The 17,259-nt window shown below is 37.5% G+C and overlaps 1 protein-coding gene across 2 annotated transcripts in view; it reads left to right on the top strand.

The window, feature by feature from the left end:
* SPATA17 (spermatogenesis associated 17) overlaps window positions 1-17,259 on the top strand; it is a 217,263-nt gene that overhangs the window by 65,059 nt on the left and 134,945 nt on the right. For both annotated transcript variants that reach the window (XM_070474511.1, XM_070474510.1), the window contains exon 5: window positions 4,415-4,518. In XM_070474511.1, coding sequence (XP_070330612.1) covers window positions 4,415-4,518 — 104 coding nt within the window. The remainder of the gene's footprint in view (window positions 1-4,414; window positions 4,519-17,259) is intronic.

Genomic DNA, 17,259 nt, shown 5'->3' with positions numbered 1-17,259 from the left:
GGCAAAAATTAAGATGACGTTTGTTCCTATAGCAAGAAGTATAGTGGAATCCCAGCTATATTATATCTTATATCAATTGTTGTTCAGTTAGTAAATCGTGTCTGACTCTTTTTGACCCCATGGACTGCAGCAGGCCAGGCTTCACTGTTCTTTACCATCTCCTGAAGTTTGCTTAAACTCATGTCCTTTAAATAAATATTGGTTAAACTGGACTCCCTATAATGTAAAAAAAAAAAAATGGTGCATTTAAAATGAAAGAACATGCATACACTCTTTCTCTTTATACAGTGCATTAATCAGATGGTTTAGTGGAAAGAGCCTGATCTCTGGAATAAGACTGAGCAGAGTTTGTATCCCAGTTCTGCCGTTTACTGTTTTACTGGTTATGCTGTGACCTTGATCAAGTTACTTAACCTCAGTTTCTTTATTTTTAACATGGAGATCATGCTCTATTCACGAGGATACCATGAGAATTAAGGCAGTTAGCATAATATCTGGAAAGGAGTTGTAGCGTGATTTTGGGTGGATGTCTAGGGACTTAGGACATTATGAGACTCTCTGAGAGTGCAATTGTGGACTCTGTGGCTGTGGTTGGTGCTGTTTCTAGTAGTTGCTCCCTGTGGAGTGGGATGGAGTCCATCCCTTGGGCTTCTTTTAGTTCCCTGGCTATTGGCACAGATTTTTCAGCCAGCTAGCTGCAGACTCTGCTCTTTCGGTTTCTTCTCTCCAAGTGGAAACCCCCACTACTCTGCCATGGCCTAAACATAAACCACCATCTTTCCTTCTCAGGACTTCAGCATGCATCTTTTATGTTTTCTGACACATCTAATCTTATTTAGAATTTAATGCTGTTTCTACGTAGTCCATAGAAGGTGGCCCACCCCTTAACACTGTTTGATATCCTAGTGTTTTCCATGCTTCCTGAGTCATTTCTATTGCCGATGATGGATAGTCTATCAGCGCTTTTGTTTGCAAGTATTCCTGTGTTTAATATAATTATTACTATATATGCAATAAAAGTAAGCTGAGATTCATGTGAAGCCATCCAACCAGCTATTAATGTATAACCTCAGGCATTTATTTAAACTCTCTAAGCATCAATTTCCTCTTCTATCAAAGAAAGCTAATGATAATCTCCACCTCAGAATGATACTGTAATGATTAAGTTAAATAAGCCAGGAAAATAGTCATTATTTGCATGTATGATTTATATATGTATATGTATTCCAATAGATGATTCCTTTTCATTTGGAAAATGCTTTTTGTATCAATCCCTCCCCTTTCTTTGCCAGCCATAATATGATGTCTGTCAAATTAGAGGAAGATAGTTTCTAAATTGGGCTTCCCTGGTGGCTCAGATGGTAAAGGAGAACTTTGGAAAAATTAATTTTTCTTAATTTAAAGAATTAAGCTCTAAAATAAGATCATTTGAGAAATATTTAGAAAGGCACTGTTACGCTAGCATTGTTACGCTAGCTTGTTTTACTTTCCAGAATTAATTTCTCTGATTTAATTGTTCTTACAATATGAGCAATAAGTGGTTTAGCATCTCTTCAATTATTTTAGTCATTTTTATACTAGGCAGTTGACTAAACATTTCTTCAAAGTTTTCACATTAAGTATTTCAGATTATAAAATACCCTTTAAATGGCCCTATTTTAAAACAGAGGAAATTAAGGGATCACAATTCAAGTAAGACATTTTTTTTCCTGATTATTCATATAGATCCAGCATTCACGTTATAAAGATTTTAAACTCACCATATTTAGTTTAAAAATCTTAGGCTTTTCGAATAAAACTCAGTGGACTGAAGTCTAGTCTCTTATTAGTCACTTTTTCCTATGGGAAAAAAAATGCTGTTTAAAGAAGATGCGTGTTCCTAGCCTAGCTAACTGTGCAAAACATTGGAAGGACTTCATATCCAAAAGGGAATTGTTCATGTGTATTGTTCAGTCACTAAGTCGTGTCTAGCTCTGTGACCCCCATGGACTGCAGCACACCAGGCTTCCCTGTCTTTCATTATCTTCCAGAGTTTGCTCAAATTCATGTCCATGGAGTCGATGATGCCATCCAACCATCTCATCCTCTGTCAACACCTTTCTTCCTGTCCTCAATCTTTCCCAGCAACAGGGTCTTTTCCAATGAGTTGGCTCTTTGTAACAGGTGGCCAAAGTATTGGAGTGTGTGAATAATTTATAAATATAGGCAAACTACTTGAAAATTTTAAAGAATGAAGTTGAGTCTTTATGCAAGGCTAAGTCAACATTTTTTCTAATTTTTTCTCCTTCTTCTTCTTCTACTCCTTAAAGGAGTTGAGGTATTTTGTACTATAGACTTTCAGTTTTCCACAAAATTAGGATCTACATATTAAAAGTTTTGTTTTAAGTTTTTCTAATAGAGATTATATTAGCAAAGATAAAACTTAAAGTGATTGATATTTCTTATGATTATTGGGGCTTTGAAGGCATTTAGTAGTCCATTTAAGTATGTTCTTTTAGACACCAACATTCCTCTTATTTAAAAAACTAGATACTTTAAACAAATATTTCTTCATTGAAAATTACAGTTCACCTTGTTCACAGTTCTGTATTGCAATGGTTTAGAGAATGGGCCCCCTAAAGTTCTAATTTGATTCTTAAATCCATCACTAATAGCTGTATAATTATGGGAAAACTGAATAATTTTCCTCTTAGCAGTTTCTCATCTCTAAATAAGGTGAAGAGAGTATTTATCTCATTGTTGTTGTTCAGTCGCTCAGTTGTGTCCAACTCTTTGCAACCTCATGAACTGTAGCCTGCCAGGCTCCTCTGCCCATGGGATTCTCCAGGCGAGAATACTGGAGTGGGTTGCCATTTCCTTCTCTATTTGTCTCATAGGAGTGGTCTAAAGATTAAATGCATAAATACAAGCAAAATCCTTAGAATAGTGCCCCACATATAATAATAACTCAATAAATGTTAAATATTGTCACTGTTCAGTTCAGTTCAGTTGCTCAATCATGTCCGACTCTTTGCGACCCCATGGACTGCAGCACACCAGGCCTCCCTGTCCATTGCAAACTCCTGGAGTTTACACAAACTCATGTCCATTGAGTTGGTGATGCCATCCAACCATCTCATCCTCTATCATCTCCTTCTCCTCTTGCCTTCAATCATCCTCAGCATCTGGGTCTTTTCCAATGAGTCAGTTCTTTGCATCAGGTGGCCAAAGGATTGGAGTTACACCTTTAGCATCAGTCCTTCCAGTGAATATTCAGGACTGATTTCCTTTAGGATGGACTGGTTGGATCTCCTTGCAGTCCAAGGGACTCTCAAGATTGAGTCTTCTCCAACACCACAGTTCAAAAGCATCAGTTCTTTGGTTCTCAACTTTCTTTATAGTCCAACTGTCACATCCATAGATAACTACTGGAAAAACCATAGCTTTGACTAGATGGATCTTTGTTGGCAAAGTAATGTCTCTAGCTTTTTAACATGCTGTCTAGTTTGGTCATAGCTTTTCTTCCAAGGAGCAAGTGTCTTTTAATGTCATGGTTGCATTGACCATCTGCAGTGATTTAGTTAAAGAAGAATTAAAATGTCATGATGAAGGTACAAGAAAACATTTTGTTTAAAGATTTTGATACAACTGTATTTAAAAAGTCCTTTAAAAATGTTGATTTCAATGAGACAAAATACAATCTTCTAGCCAGTTGGTTATTAAAAAAAATAAAAAATCTATTTAGTCAGGAAGTGGAAGTGGTAGGAATCAGTAAAACAAATTTTTAATCTTTCAATAGTTAATTTCACATTTAGTATTTGTAAAACTATTATAAATGTTATAAAATAAATTATAGTAACCTAGAGTATGTTTTTGTCTTTATAATATTGTATGATAAATCTAGGAGTAAGCCTATATTTGCAACTATATATACTGTTATTGGAAAAGGAAATGACAACCCACTTCATTATTCTTGCCTGGGAAATCCCAAACTGTTAGATTTGTGTGTGTGCTTCTCAGTCATGTCCGGCTGTGACCCCATGGACTGCAGCTCACTAGGCTCCTCTGTCCATGGGAATCCTCCAGGCAAGAGTACTGGAGTGGGTTGTCATGCACTTCTCCACAGTATCTTCTCAACCCAGGGATCGAATCTAGGTCTCTCCGTGCTGCGGGAGGATTCTTTATGATCTAAGCCACCTGGAAAGTCCAAGAATACTGGAGTGGGGAGCCTATCTCTTCTCCAGGGAATCTTCCCAACCCAGGATCTGAATCGGGGTCTCCCAGATTGCAGGCGGATTCTTTACAATAGTAGAAAAGTCTAAGAATTTATTTGATAGGATTTAATCATCCATCATTAACTTGATTTTGAAGAACTATTAATTTTTTTTCTAAAAATGTTCACTGGCATATTTTATCTTTTTATTTACTTCAATAGATTCAGAGGCGATGGCGGGGGTATAAAATTCGGAAATACTGCTTTAATTATTATTATTTGAAGGAGTACCTGAAAGCTGTTTCTGAGACCAATGATGCGATCAGGTGAGTAATATGATTACCAGTCCACTAGTGACAGTTTTAGAAAGGTTACTCTGGGTGTGGATCATTATCAGACTTACGAATACTTTCTAAAGCTAAGTGATATTTTAGGCAGAAATGTGTTAATAAGATAAGAGATATATTTTTCTTTCTACCTTATCCATTATTGGCTGTTGTATTTTTAAATATCTTGTACTTTTGACTGTAAATTACATTGTCTATGTGTATAGCAGGCCTGTCTTGTACTATGCAAATAGCTTAGTTTCAGTAAAATTACCTCACATCAAAATGGGTTTATCTGTAAATAATTACATAGATGAAGCCTTATGTATGACAATCCTCAAAACATGTTCATTGTCAAGAATTTGCCTCTCAAAGAAGAAAATATTTTGAAACACATTAAAATGGACTGCTTTACTGTCAGTCTTTCATTTCTTTAAGCACATAGAAAGAAAACACCTGAATTTAGGCCTTAGGACAATGTTTTCTATAGATTTTAAGTTATTGTAACACTGTTCAATTAGCTTTACCAAAGTTCTGTGTAGTAAGTTTTCACATTTCTTGAAAAATCGCCAGTCTTTTCTTCTTATAATATTGCCCCATTCTAGTAACTTAGAAGTGACATACGTTTATAATAGATTTAGGTAAAAAGGAAATAGTGATGAATCATAGTTGGCATTTATGTAATAGTTTTACTTTCAGTTTTTACATTATCTCATTTTACTCTTAATATTTTTTAAACTAGAGAAAACAGTTAATATTAAGTTGTTAAGACAAAGGTGTTGTCTGATACCTTACAATCATATATATCATAAGAAAAATCTGGAAACTATCTTCCAAAATTTTAACTTTCTTCCATATGTGTGTGTATAAAAGAGTCTGGTCTTTGGAGATTAAGTATGGGGAATTTGTAAAATGTATTTCTTTGAAAGTAGCAATAAAGATCTGGGGAGGTTGGAATAGGGTTTAGTTAATGAGAGAAGTTGGAAGACTCAGAAACATGTGGGCCACAGGGACTGATATTTAATTTCTTCCTGTGTGTGTTAGTCACTCAGTCATGTCCAGCTCTTTGTGACCCCACTGACTATAGCCTTCCAGGCTCCTCTGTCTATGAAATTCTCCAGGCACAAATACTGGAGTGGGTTGCCATTCCCTTCACCAGGGATCTTCCCAATGCAGGAACTGAATCCAGGTCTCCTGCATTGCAGGTGGATTCTTGACTGCCTGAGCCACCAGGGAAGCCCCTTAATTTCTATCTAAGAAATCCAGATTCTAGAGATGAGCTGGCTATCTGCAAATGGCATACTTGAGCTTGTCAGGAGGAAAGAGCTAGTGGAAAATGCAAGAGGGAGAATTTGAGCAGGACTGGGCCTGAAGGAGGCAAGGGGAGGTTCTTAAGGCACAAGGATTTAGAAGGCATTTACTGTCAAGGTCATGAGGTGCCAACCTTGCGCTTTCTCAACCCTGTAAGTGTATCCTTAAAAGCTGTATTTTTGAAGCAAGCCTTGCTTGCTTCACACAAGTCCTATCCCTGAATGGGAGAAGATACTCAAAGAGACAAATATGTGAAAGGTGATTTTAGAAAGGCCTGTTTCTCCCGTTCGGTAGGTATTTCCATTTATCCTTGTTTTGCTCCTGATTTTACTGAGAAGGTTTCTAGTCACTAGAGAGTCAAAGTTTAGCCTCATATTCTGTATCGTAATACTGACTTATTCTTTTCTTTCTACCTTGGTTATTGTTGTTCAGTTACCAAGTCGTGTCTGACTCTTTGTGATCCCATGGACCGCGGCAATCCAGGCCGCTCTGTCCCTCACCATTTCTATCTTAGAGGCCACATGTATTTCAGGTGTATATTTTCCATCAGTGATTAATTTCCTAATCATTTACCCCCTCTTTATCCTTGTATTTATTGATAGAATATTTGTAATTTCTTTGTTGTTATTCTCATCATTGTTATTTTTATCTGGAAATGGATATTGTAAGAAGATAGTGTAGGGGAACGGCCAAGGCTGTGCTCTAGGAAGGGTGAGGGGACCTTGTGGTTCACAGTACAGCCCTACACGATAATATAGATGTGTCTCTGTGTATGTAAACTGGCTTAGCTTTTTTGTTCATTTTAAGTTGACAGTGATTGGCAGTTACAGGATTGCTGATTGCTTTTAGACTCTCCTTTCTTAGAGATCTGTGGTGTAGATGGCATTCCTGTGCATCTCATCACTTAGTCCTACCTGCTCTGCTTGTCTCTGGTATAGTTCATGGAATTAGCCATAGCCAAACTTTGCTCCGCAGTCTTGTTCTCTTCAGTAAGGTGGGCAGTGCTATTTTTCTCATCAGGATGTGCCACCTAGTCTTAAGAATTTTGCACCTGGCACATCTGTCTGATGTCTGCACCTTTAAGTATCTTATCTTTATGATATTTCCAATCCTAGAAGAGTTTTCCCTATTCTTGGTGGCACTTCTTCAAATATATGTATTATTACAAGTGTTTCCTGATTTTATTGATGATAAAATTGTATTTTGTATTTCTTATTGCCTTTCTTATTTTATAGAAGTTTAAGAGAAAAGTGAGTAGAAATAATTTTACTCTACCTCAAAGTTGAAAATATGTAGTTAACTTTTTGTAGTAAATCACAATATAGTTTCCTTTCTGTTACATCAATAATTTTATGAATGCAGTAAAAATGTGGCTGTGTAGAATAGAGGAGCACCCATGGCAGAAGTGATTGGTGTAGGTCACTACACCAGTGAAGTGGAAGCTGAGGATTCAGGTTGCTTCTCAGAGGCTATGAACCTAAGCCCTGAAGTTTGTGTAGAAATTGATATTAATATATGACATTTGACTGAGGTTGGTGCATGGAGCATGATGGAAGAATTGGGTAGGGCTAAATACAGTGGAAGTGAGAAATAGATTTAAGGGACTAGATCTGATAGACAGAGAGCCTGATGAACTATATACAGAGGTTCGTGACATTGTACAGGAGATAGGGATCAAGACCATCCCCATGGGAAAGAAATGCAAAAAGGCAAAATGGTTGTCTGAGGAGGCCTTACAAATAGCTGTGAAATGAAGAGAATCAAAAAGCAAAGGAGAAAAGGAAAGATATTCCCATTTGAATGCAGAGTTCAAAAGAATAGCAAGGAGAGATAAGAAAGCCTTCCTCAGCAATCAATGCAAAGAAATAGAGGAAAATAGCAGAATGGGAAAGACTAGAGATCTCTTCAAGAAAATTAGAGATACCAAGGGAACATTTCATGCAAATTTGGGCTCAATAAAGGACAGAAATGGTATGGACCTAACAGAAGCAGAAGATATTAAGAAGAGGTGGCAAGAAGACACAGAAGAACTGTACAAAAAAGATCTTCATGACCCAGATAATCATAATGGTGTGATCACTCACCTAGAGCCAGACATCCTGGAATGTGAAGTCAAGTGGGCCTTAGAAAGCATCACTACGAATAAAGCTAGTGGATGTGATGGAATTCCAGTTGAGCTATTTCAAATCCTGAAAAGTGCTGCACTCAATATGGCAGCAAATTTGGAAAACTCAGCAGTGGCCACAGGACTGGAAAAGGTCAGTTTTCATTCCAATCCCTAAGAAAGGCAATCCAAAAGAATGCTCAAACTACCACACAATTGCACTCATCTCACATGCTAGTAAGGTAATGCTCAAAATTCTCCAACCCAGGCTTCAGCAATATGTGAACTGAGAACTTCCAGATGTCTAAGCTGGTTTTAGAAAAGTCAGAGGAACCAGAGATCAAATTGCCAATATCCGCTGGATCATCGAAAAAGCAAGAGAGTTCCAGAAAAACATCTATTCCTGCTTTATTGACTATGCCAAAGCCTTCGACTGTATGAATCACAATAAACTGGAAAATTCTGAAAGAGATGAGAATACCAGATCACCTGACCTGCCTCTTAAGAAACGTGTATGCAGGTCAGGAAGCAACGGTTAGAACTGGACATGGACAAACAGACTGGTTCCAAATAGGAAAAGGAGTATGTCAAGGCTGTATATTGTCACCCTGCTTATTTAACTTCTATGCAGAGTACATCATGAGAAACGCTGGGCTGGAGGAAGCACAAGCTGGAATCAAGATTGCCGGGAGAAATATCAATCACTTCAGATATGCAGATGACACCACACTTATGGCAGAAAATGAAGAGGAACTAAAAAGCCTCTTGATGAGAGTGAAAGAGGAGAGTGAAAAAGTTGGCTTAAAACTCAACATTCAGAAAACTAAGATCATGGCATCCAGTCCCATCACCTCATGGGAAATAGATGGGGAGACAGTGGAAACAGTGTCAGACTTTGTTTTTTTGGGCTCCAAAAATCACTGCAGATGTTGACTGCAGCCATGAAATTCAAAGACGCTTACTCCTTGGATGGAAAGTTATGACCAACCTAGATAGCATATTAAAAAGCAGAGACATTACTTTGCCAACAGAGGTCCATCTGGTCAAGGCTATGGTTTTTCCAGTGGTCATGTATGGATGTGAGAGTTGGACTGTCAAGAAAGCTGAGCACCAAAAAATTGATGCTTTTGAACTATGATGTTGGAGAAGACTCTTGAGAGTCCCTTGGACTGCAAGGAGATCCAACCAGTCCATCCTGAAGGAGATAGATCCTAGGTGTTCACTGGAAGGACATGCTGAAGCTGAAACTCCAATACTTTGGCCACCTTATGCGAAGAGTTGACTCGTTGGAAAGACCCTGATGGTGGGAGGGATTGGGGGCAGGAGGAGAAGGGGACGACAGAGGATGAGATGGCTGGATGGCATCACCGACTTGATGGGCATGAGTTTGAGTAAACTCCGGGAGTTGGTGATGGACAGGGAGGCCTGGCGTGCTACAATTCATGGGGTCGCAAAGAGTCGGACAAGACTGAGCAACTGAACTGAACTAAACTGAAATATAGATGGGATCATACCACACCAGTGCATTTTAGGCCACATTTAAGATTGGAGTGGACTTCTTTTTAAGAAGAGCAGTGGCATGATTATAACTGTGTTTTGGCATGCATGTTCAGTTACATTGTTCATAATACATTTAAATAGAATGGTAAGTTTTAAAATCACCAATTAGGATATTAATTTTGCTGAGAGAAAGTTTTCTTCTTTTTCACAGAAGAATACGCAACATTTGGGGGGGATTGTAATTTTATTCCATTTTTCATTGAAAATCATTGGAATCAGAACTTTACCCTTTTCCTTCACAACAAATTCCACCCGAAGTAACTTAAAACAGTACACATTCATGACCTCATCATTTTGTCCATCAGGAATCTGAGAGGGACTTTGCTCTAGGCCTCAGCTCTCATGAGGTTACCCTCTTATTCCCAGCCAGAGCTGGGGTCTCATATGGAGGTTCAACTGGGGGACGATCCACTTCTAAGCTCACTCACATGGGCCTCAATTCCTCTGCCTGCGGGCCACTGGCATCCCTCCGTTTCTCGCTGTGTGGACCTCTCTCTCCATAGGACAGCTTATAACTTGTAAACTGGCTTCCCTCAGAGTGAGTGAACAAGAGAACAGGAGAAATAGCCAAGATGAGAGTCACATTCTTTTGATAACCTAATGTCAGAAGTGACATCTCATCACGTTTGCTGTGTTCCTGTTCATTTAAAGGAAGAGACTAGGTTCATTCCATGCTCAAGGGGGAGGACTGCACAAGGGATGAATTCCAGAATGGGAATTGTTGGACGCCACTTTAGAGGATACTTTCCATATACAGTGATTTGCATATGGTATTTGTTTAGTCAGCATGTTGATTTTCAGCATTTGCCTAGGACAAAAAATACTTTACATTTACTTAGGGCAATATTTTTATGTGATGCGTTTTCAAGATTATATTTCAGACTTTGCTATTGCATCAAAGCAATTATGATATAGCCCAATTACTTATACCAGCAAGCATTAAAATGTGTAGTTTCTGGATTTCAAATGCAGTCCTCTGTTTTGGGGAAAGGTGAAATCATTTACAGAAAATAAAGTAGTAAAATATAGTCTATATCAAAATATGTTTTGCATTTGAATTGTTTTACACAATTCAAGACCAGACAACCCTGGGCTTAACTTCATCTGCTCTTTCATTAGTGTAAATAGTTTAACTATTTTATAGTTAATAGTAAAAAAATAAACAATTTTGTACATATACAAGTACATACTTTTATAACCAAGGTGGACCTATCACAAAGATAAATGGAATTGATTAATTTAAGGCTAAATTTGCATTTGGTAGACATGTTTCTTTATAATATCTAGCTGTATATGCAAAAATTGCCCCAGGTTATAAATGAGAAAATTATATAATGAAATTAAAAATTAGCAACAGAGTTACAGATTGGTAGCATTAATAAAACATTATTAACTTCAAGTGCAGAAACTGACTTTTTGAAATTCAAGCTAAAAATAATATATTTTCCCAGCTTTAATGCTTCAGTGTACTTGTTGGTTGCTAATAGTGCATAGCAATAGGTCTGTTTTAAATATAAATTTGTGATACATCAAAAGAAATTAGTTTTTCAGCATGTTGATTTTCTTAACTTATTTCTGTGGTCATTTCCTTGTTTCTGTTTTCTTTTATTCTTTCTTCACGTGGTTCTTATTGGCTGGATGTTGAACCTACAAGAGTTATGTGTTGAGCCTCTTAAACCTCTCTGTCCTCTCCTTCACCCTAGGCCTCTACCTTTCTCATTCTATTTTTGTGACAGACTTCCTTCCTACCCTTCTAATGAGATTTTGATGAATATTTTAGCAATAGTTTTTTAACCGTCATGAAATATTTCTACTATTATGATCATTCCTTTTTTGTAGCATTTTGTTTTAAGTAATAAAATATCTCATATTTCTCTGAAATACTGGGGCACATAGGGTCTTGGCAGGAGGCAAAATTCACCTCAGGATTTATTCCTCACATAGTGTTAAAAATATAGCTCATTCACGTCATTGTACAGCAGAAACTAACATGATATTGTAAAGCAACCATATCGCAATAAACCAAAAAGCAAGATTAAATCCCTCAAACTGCTAAAAAAAAGAAGAGGGAACATGCAGAGATGTGAACAGGGTGAAGGCTCAGAAAAGTCTTAGACTCCAGAGTACAACCGCAGTGAGACTTTGCTACTCCCAGGGTGGAAGAATTAAAGGAAGAAGTAGCTTTATTGGTTATAGTGAGAGCCAAGGAGAAGTTTATAGCCTCTACCCCTGGCTGTGACCTTTTTATTACTTGTAGAGAAATTCAGTTATTGCCAGGAATTCAGCTGTTGCCTCTCCTCACCAAAAGAGAGAGAGAAATGAGGAAGAAATACCACCAACTTCTTCCTCCTGGACACTAGTGTTTTGTTAGACTAAACCCATCTGGAAGGACTTCCTTGGTTGTTCAGTGGTTAAGACTTCGTGCTTCCAGTTCAGAGGGTGAGGGTTCAGTCCTTGGTTGGGGAAGTTCCACATGCTGCATGGTGCAGCCAAAGAAAACCCCACAAACAAACAAACAAACAACTAAACCCATCTGGAAACCTGCGAAAGTGATACAGTTTGCAGGACTCGGTCCCAGGGCAGGGCACAGAAGTATGTAGAATGGATTGGAGGTGTGGCAGTGAAAAATAATCAGCACAGATAATAATTCAAGTTCAGAGGTTCACTTTTATTCAGTCTCTGTGTTATTGATTTTCTCCAGGGTGTCTTTCTTTTAATTGGTTATTTTCATCTTCTGTTCTATGTTGGAGCCTTTCCTTATGCAATTGGTGATCTTCCGCTATTAGATTACACATGCGCATGAGAAACTGGAGTGCCGGTTTATGGACATACATGTGCAGATCTTGTTGATTGGCAGGCTTCAGTTGCTTTTAAAGTGATTGGACAAGGAAGCTGTTCCATTTCACTGTGGTGTGGGAATGGGGGGTGATGCCCAAATGCCACTGTGTAGAGGTCTTTCTTTTAGGGTAGTTACTTTCCCCAAAGAAGAAGTTTCTGAGACTATCAAGGGAGGCAAAGCTGCATTTGAGTGAACTGTAGAAGAATGGCCTTGTACTCCACACCTGCTAATGACCACTCTGAATCCTATGCCTTTCCTGTCCTTTCTTCAGAGAGCACACTTTTGATCCCTCACCTAGGCCAGGGGTCTCCAGCCTTTCTGGCACCAGGGACCAGTTTCTTGGAAGACAATTTTTCCAGGGATGGAGGCAAAAGGGATGAGGGGAGGGTAGTTCAGGTGGTAATGCAAGCAATGGGGAACAAGTGACGGGAAGCAACAGATGAAGATTTTCCATTACCAGTCAATGGCCTAGGAGTTGGGGACCCCTGACCTAAGTGATTGAAACCAGGATGCCACCATTCTCTGCACATATGTGCTAAAAAAACCACACAAAAGTGTCTAACCACTGTGGCTGTGTACCCCAAGTTTCAGTTGCTAAATCGTAGCAGGACTGAGATGGGATTCCAGATCTTATGGCCTCATAAATGGTGCTCTTTTCAGTATATTATACTATTGGAATATACACAAAATGAATAATATTATACAAAAATCTTAGAAAAGTTTCTCAGTTGGACTATGTTTGATGCATAGTGTTTAATTCTGAATGCCACTGTGTATGTTGAATGTTGACCCAAAAATCTGCATCCAACAGAAAGCAACCAAGAGTTTAAGGGATTTAGAAACCATCAACAGTTGGAGTTCTGAGACTGAAAAACATTATGTCTAAAGGAAGGCATAATGTCAGCCTACAAATTTTAAAGAACCATCATGTACTACCTTTATCAAAAGGGAAAAATTTAAGAAAAATGGGTAGAAAGCCTGAATGCAACAATGAAGACCCAGTACAGTCATAAATAAATAAATAAAAATTATATAAAAATTAAAATGAGTAGATTTGCATTCAACATGAAAAAGATATTTCCTAAATAATTAGATACTACTAAATAGTAGACTGACATACTGACTTGTGAGATACAAAATATTCCATCAGAAGGATTCATTTTAAGTGTCAGGTACACATTTTGTGTAGAAGAAAAATCTCTGCATTTGATGACAAGCTAGAAGATTCCCAATCTCCTTTTAAATCCGAGATCATTTGCTTCATGTGGTAATAAATATGTTTAGAAGGAAACAAATTATATATTTGCCACAAAACTCAAAGCACTTTTCATTCCATAAAAATGCTAGGAAGATTTAAATAAGACTAATCTATAGCATAAGGAGTTCATAGGAAAGTATACTGTAGTCAAGTATCATTTACCATGACTAAGACAGATATAGTAATAGGTATAAATAAAGATTTTGTATACACACATTATATTATAGTTATGTATTTTAAATCCTTAATTTATCTAGAAGATAATAGTGCTCTAACCTATCATGAAATTTTAAAAAATATTTGTAATACTAAAAGATACTTTTGAAATAACTTGTATATTCCTGAAGCATAAAGGTTGTTTTATATTCCCAGAGCTAGAAAAGGTTGTCTCAGAGTGGCAACACCTCCACAAATCACTAGTATTGAAGAAGAATGACTAATGTATTTATCATTAATATGACCATTATTCCAATTTTGATATTATATTTAAGATTCTTATATTTGTTGATCATTTCGGTTGCTCAGTTGTGTCCGATATTCACTGATACACTTAACCTTACCAAAATGCCAGATTGGAGAAGTCCAAGGCTATTAAATGCCTTATCAGCTTTTTCTGATCTGGGTGGGGCTGATGAAACCAGACATTGATGAGAATGCCTTCCAGAGCTTCCAAGGTCTGTAGGCTGCTCTTCCATATTGACATGAACTGGCCTGTCTGTATTCTTGGTCCTCTTGGTTATTCTGGAATCCATACAGCCATATGCTTAACTCTTATTAAACTTATAAACTTATTAAACTATGCTTATTAAACTCTGACTTTCTGTCCTTGGTCCTTTGCTATTCTTTTTGTGTGAACAGCTTCCTATTGAACTCTTAAGAAATTCTCTTAGATCTTAAAATTGACAGTTCCGCTCTCTCTTTATATTTCCTGTTAAACAGGGTTTGTTCCCAGTGACAACATTCACAATCCAGAATTAACAGCTTGCTGTTTCATAATATTTATATCAATATTTGTGTTAAATATTATCCTTGTAATCTTCTGATTTGCATTTGTTTTCAAGGATAAAGCCAAAAAACAACACCTTGAGTGATTTTTATAAATATGCATCTAGTGTTTAGGAAACTGAATTCAAAAGATTTGAACATAGTTTCTCATCCTTATAATGGTTATTTGTAAACCTCAATATGGCCACCCTCATTGTCTTTAAGTGATCTGACTCTGGCAGGAAATCATACAGAGTCTACAAATGCATTATGCTAACGACAAAACTGAAGAACATTGAGATTGCTTAACATTCTGCATCAGGGAAGCACAGTACTAGATATCCACTTCTTTGGAGTTGAAGGTTTTTTAAAACTAGTCTGGCGGCACATTTCCAATTGTGCTTTAATTAACAAAGAAATACAAACACGAAGAAAATCAGCATGTCCTTTCAGACCAATAACAAGTGCAGGCCCCCAGAATCAAAGCCAGAACTCCTAGAGTGAAAATATCAGTTAAGGTAGCATTGGTATTTGCCTCCATTTTGCTGTCACATATGAATTCTCCAGAACTTTCATCAACTTTATTAGAAAGTCAGAATTAATATTAAGTGGGGGAAAATACTAATGAACACACTAAGAATCTGGAGTCTGTCTACTATATCAATATTCCATACATGCTTGATAATAATAACTTCCCCTTTAAACACATGTACAGTGTAGACAAAAGGCATTATAACCGAGTAGCTGCTTAAATGTTGCAAACATAAATGAAAGAAATACTTTATAAGATTCATCAAAAATTTCTGGCTGTTGGCATATCATATCTATGTGTATTTAGTAAATAACAATAAGATTGACTGGAAAAGGTCAGTTTTCATTCCAATCCCTAAGAAAGGCAATCCGAAAGAATGCTCAAACTACCACACAATTGTACTCATCTCACACACTAGTAAAATAATACTCAAAATTCTCCAACCCAGGCTTCAGCAATACATGAACCGTGAACTTTGATGTTCAAGCTGGTTTTAGAAAAGGCAGAGGAACCAGAGATCAAATTGCCAATATCCGCTGGATCATCGAAAAAGCAAGAGAGTTCCAGAAAAACATCTACTTCTGCTTTATTGACTATGCCAAAGCCTTTGACTGTGTGGATCTCAATAAATTGTGGAAAATTCTGAAAGAGATGGGAATATCAGACCACCTGACCTGCCTCTTGAGAAACCTATATGCAGGTCAGGAAGCAACAGTTGGAACTGGACATGGAACAACAGACTGGTTCCAAATAGGAAAAGGAGTACATCAAGGCTGTATATTGTCACCCTGCTTATTTAACTTATATGCAGAGTACATCATGAGAAACGCTGGGCTGGAGGAAGCACAAGCTGGAATCAGAATTGCCTGGAGAAATATCAATAACCTCAGATATGCAGATGACACCACCCTTATGGCAGAAAGTGAAGAAGAACTAAAGAGCCTCTTGATGAAAGTGAAAGAGGAGAGTGAAAAAGTTGGCTTAAAGCTCAACATTCAGAAAACTAAGATCATGGCATCCGGTCCCATCACTTCATAGCAGATAGATGGGGAAACAGTGGAAACAGTAGCTGACTTTATTTTTCTAGGCTCCAAAATCATTGCAGATGGTGTTTGCAGCCATGAAATTAAAAGGCCCTTACTCCTTGGAAGGAAAGTTATGACCAACCTAGACACCATATTAAAAAGCAGAGACATTACTTTGTCAACAAAGGTTCGTCTAGTCAAGGTTATGGGTTTTCCAGTGGTCATGTATGGATGTGAAAGTTGGACTATAATGAAAGCTGAGCGCTGAAGAATTGATGCTTTTGAACTGTGGTGTTGGAGAAGACTCTTGAGAGTCCCTGGGACTGCAAGGAGATCCCACCAGTCCATCCTAAAGGAGATCAGTCCTGAATATTCTTTGTAAAGACTGATACTGAAGCTGAAGCTCCAATACTTTGGCCACCTGATAAGAAGAACTGACTCATTGGAAAAGGCCCTGATGCTGGGAAAAATTGAAGGCAGGAGGAGAAGGGAATGACAGAGGATGAGATGGTTGGGTTACATCACCAACTCAATGGATGTGAGTTTGAGTAAACTCCGGGAGTTGGTGATGGACAGGGAAGCCTGGCGTGCTGTAGTCTGTGGGGTCACAAAGAGTCAGACATGACTAAGGGACTGAACTGAACTGAAGTGAACTGAACTACTCTATTTTAAAGGTGAAACACTAAAACTCAGGGTTTCAGTAGGTTGGATAAGTTCATATGCCTAAGTATTGTGGATGTGGAGATTTGAACTCAGTCTTCTTTTTTTAACTCTTTTTAAAAATATTTTAAAATTTTTTGGAGTAGAATTGATTAACAATGTTGTGTTAGTTTCAGGTACAAAGTAAAGTGATTCTGTTTTATATATGTATATATACATGAGTCTGTTCTTTCTCAAATTCTTTTCCTGTTTAGGTTATTACCAAGAATTGAACAGAGTTCTGTGTGCTATATAGTAAGTCCTTGTTGGTTGTCTGTTTTAAATATAGCAGTGTGTGTATGTCAGTCCCAAAATCCCTAGTCAAAACATGCCTCTTTTTTCTTTTGAATTATTACAAGTTATATCAGTTATATTTCAACTGTGCCATATAGTAGAACTAGGCTCACTTAAAACGTATTCCAAACTTCT

The sequence above is a fragment of the Odocoileus virginianus genome, chromosome 11 (genome assembly GCF_023699985.2).
Source record: "Odocoileus virginianus isolate 20LAN1187 ecotype Illinois chromosome 11, Ovbor_1.2, whole genome shotgun sequence".
NCBI lineage: Eukaryota > Metazoa > Chordata > Mammalia > Artiodactyla > Cervidae > Odocoileus > Odocoileus virginianus.
The sequence above is the reverse complement of the archived record's forward strand: the minus strand, read 5'-3'. Positions and strand labels throughout refer to the sequence as shown.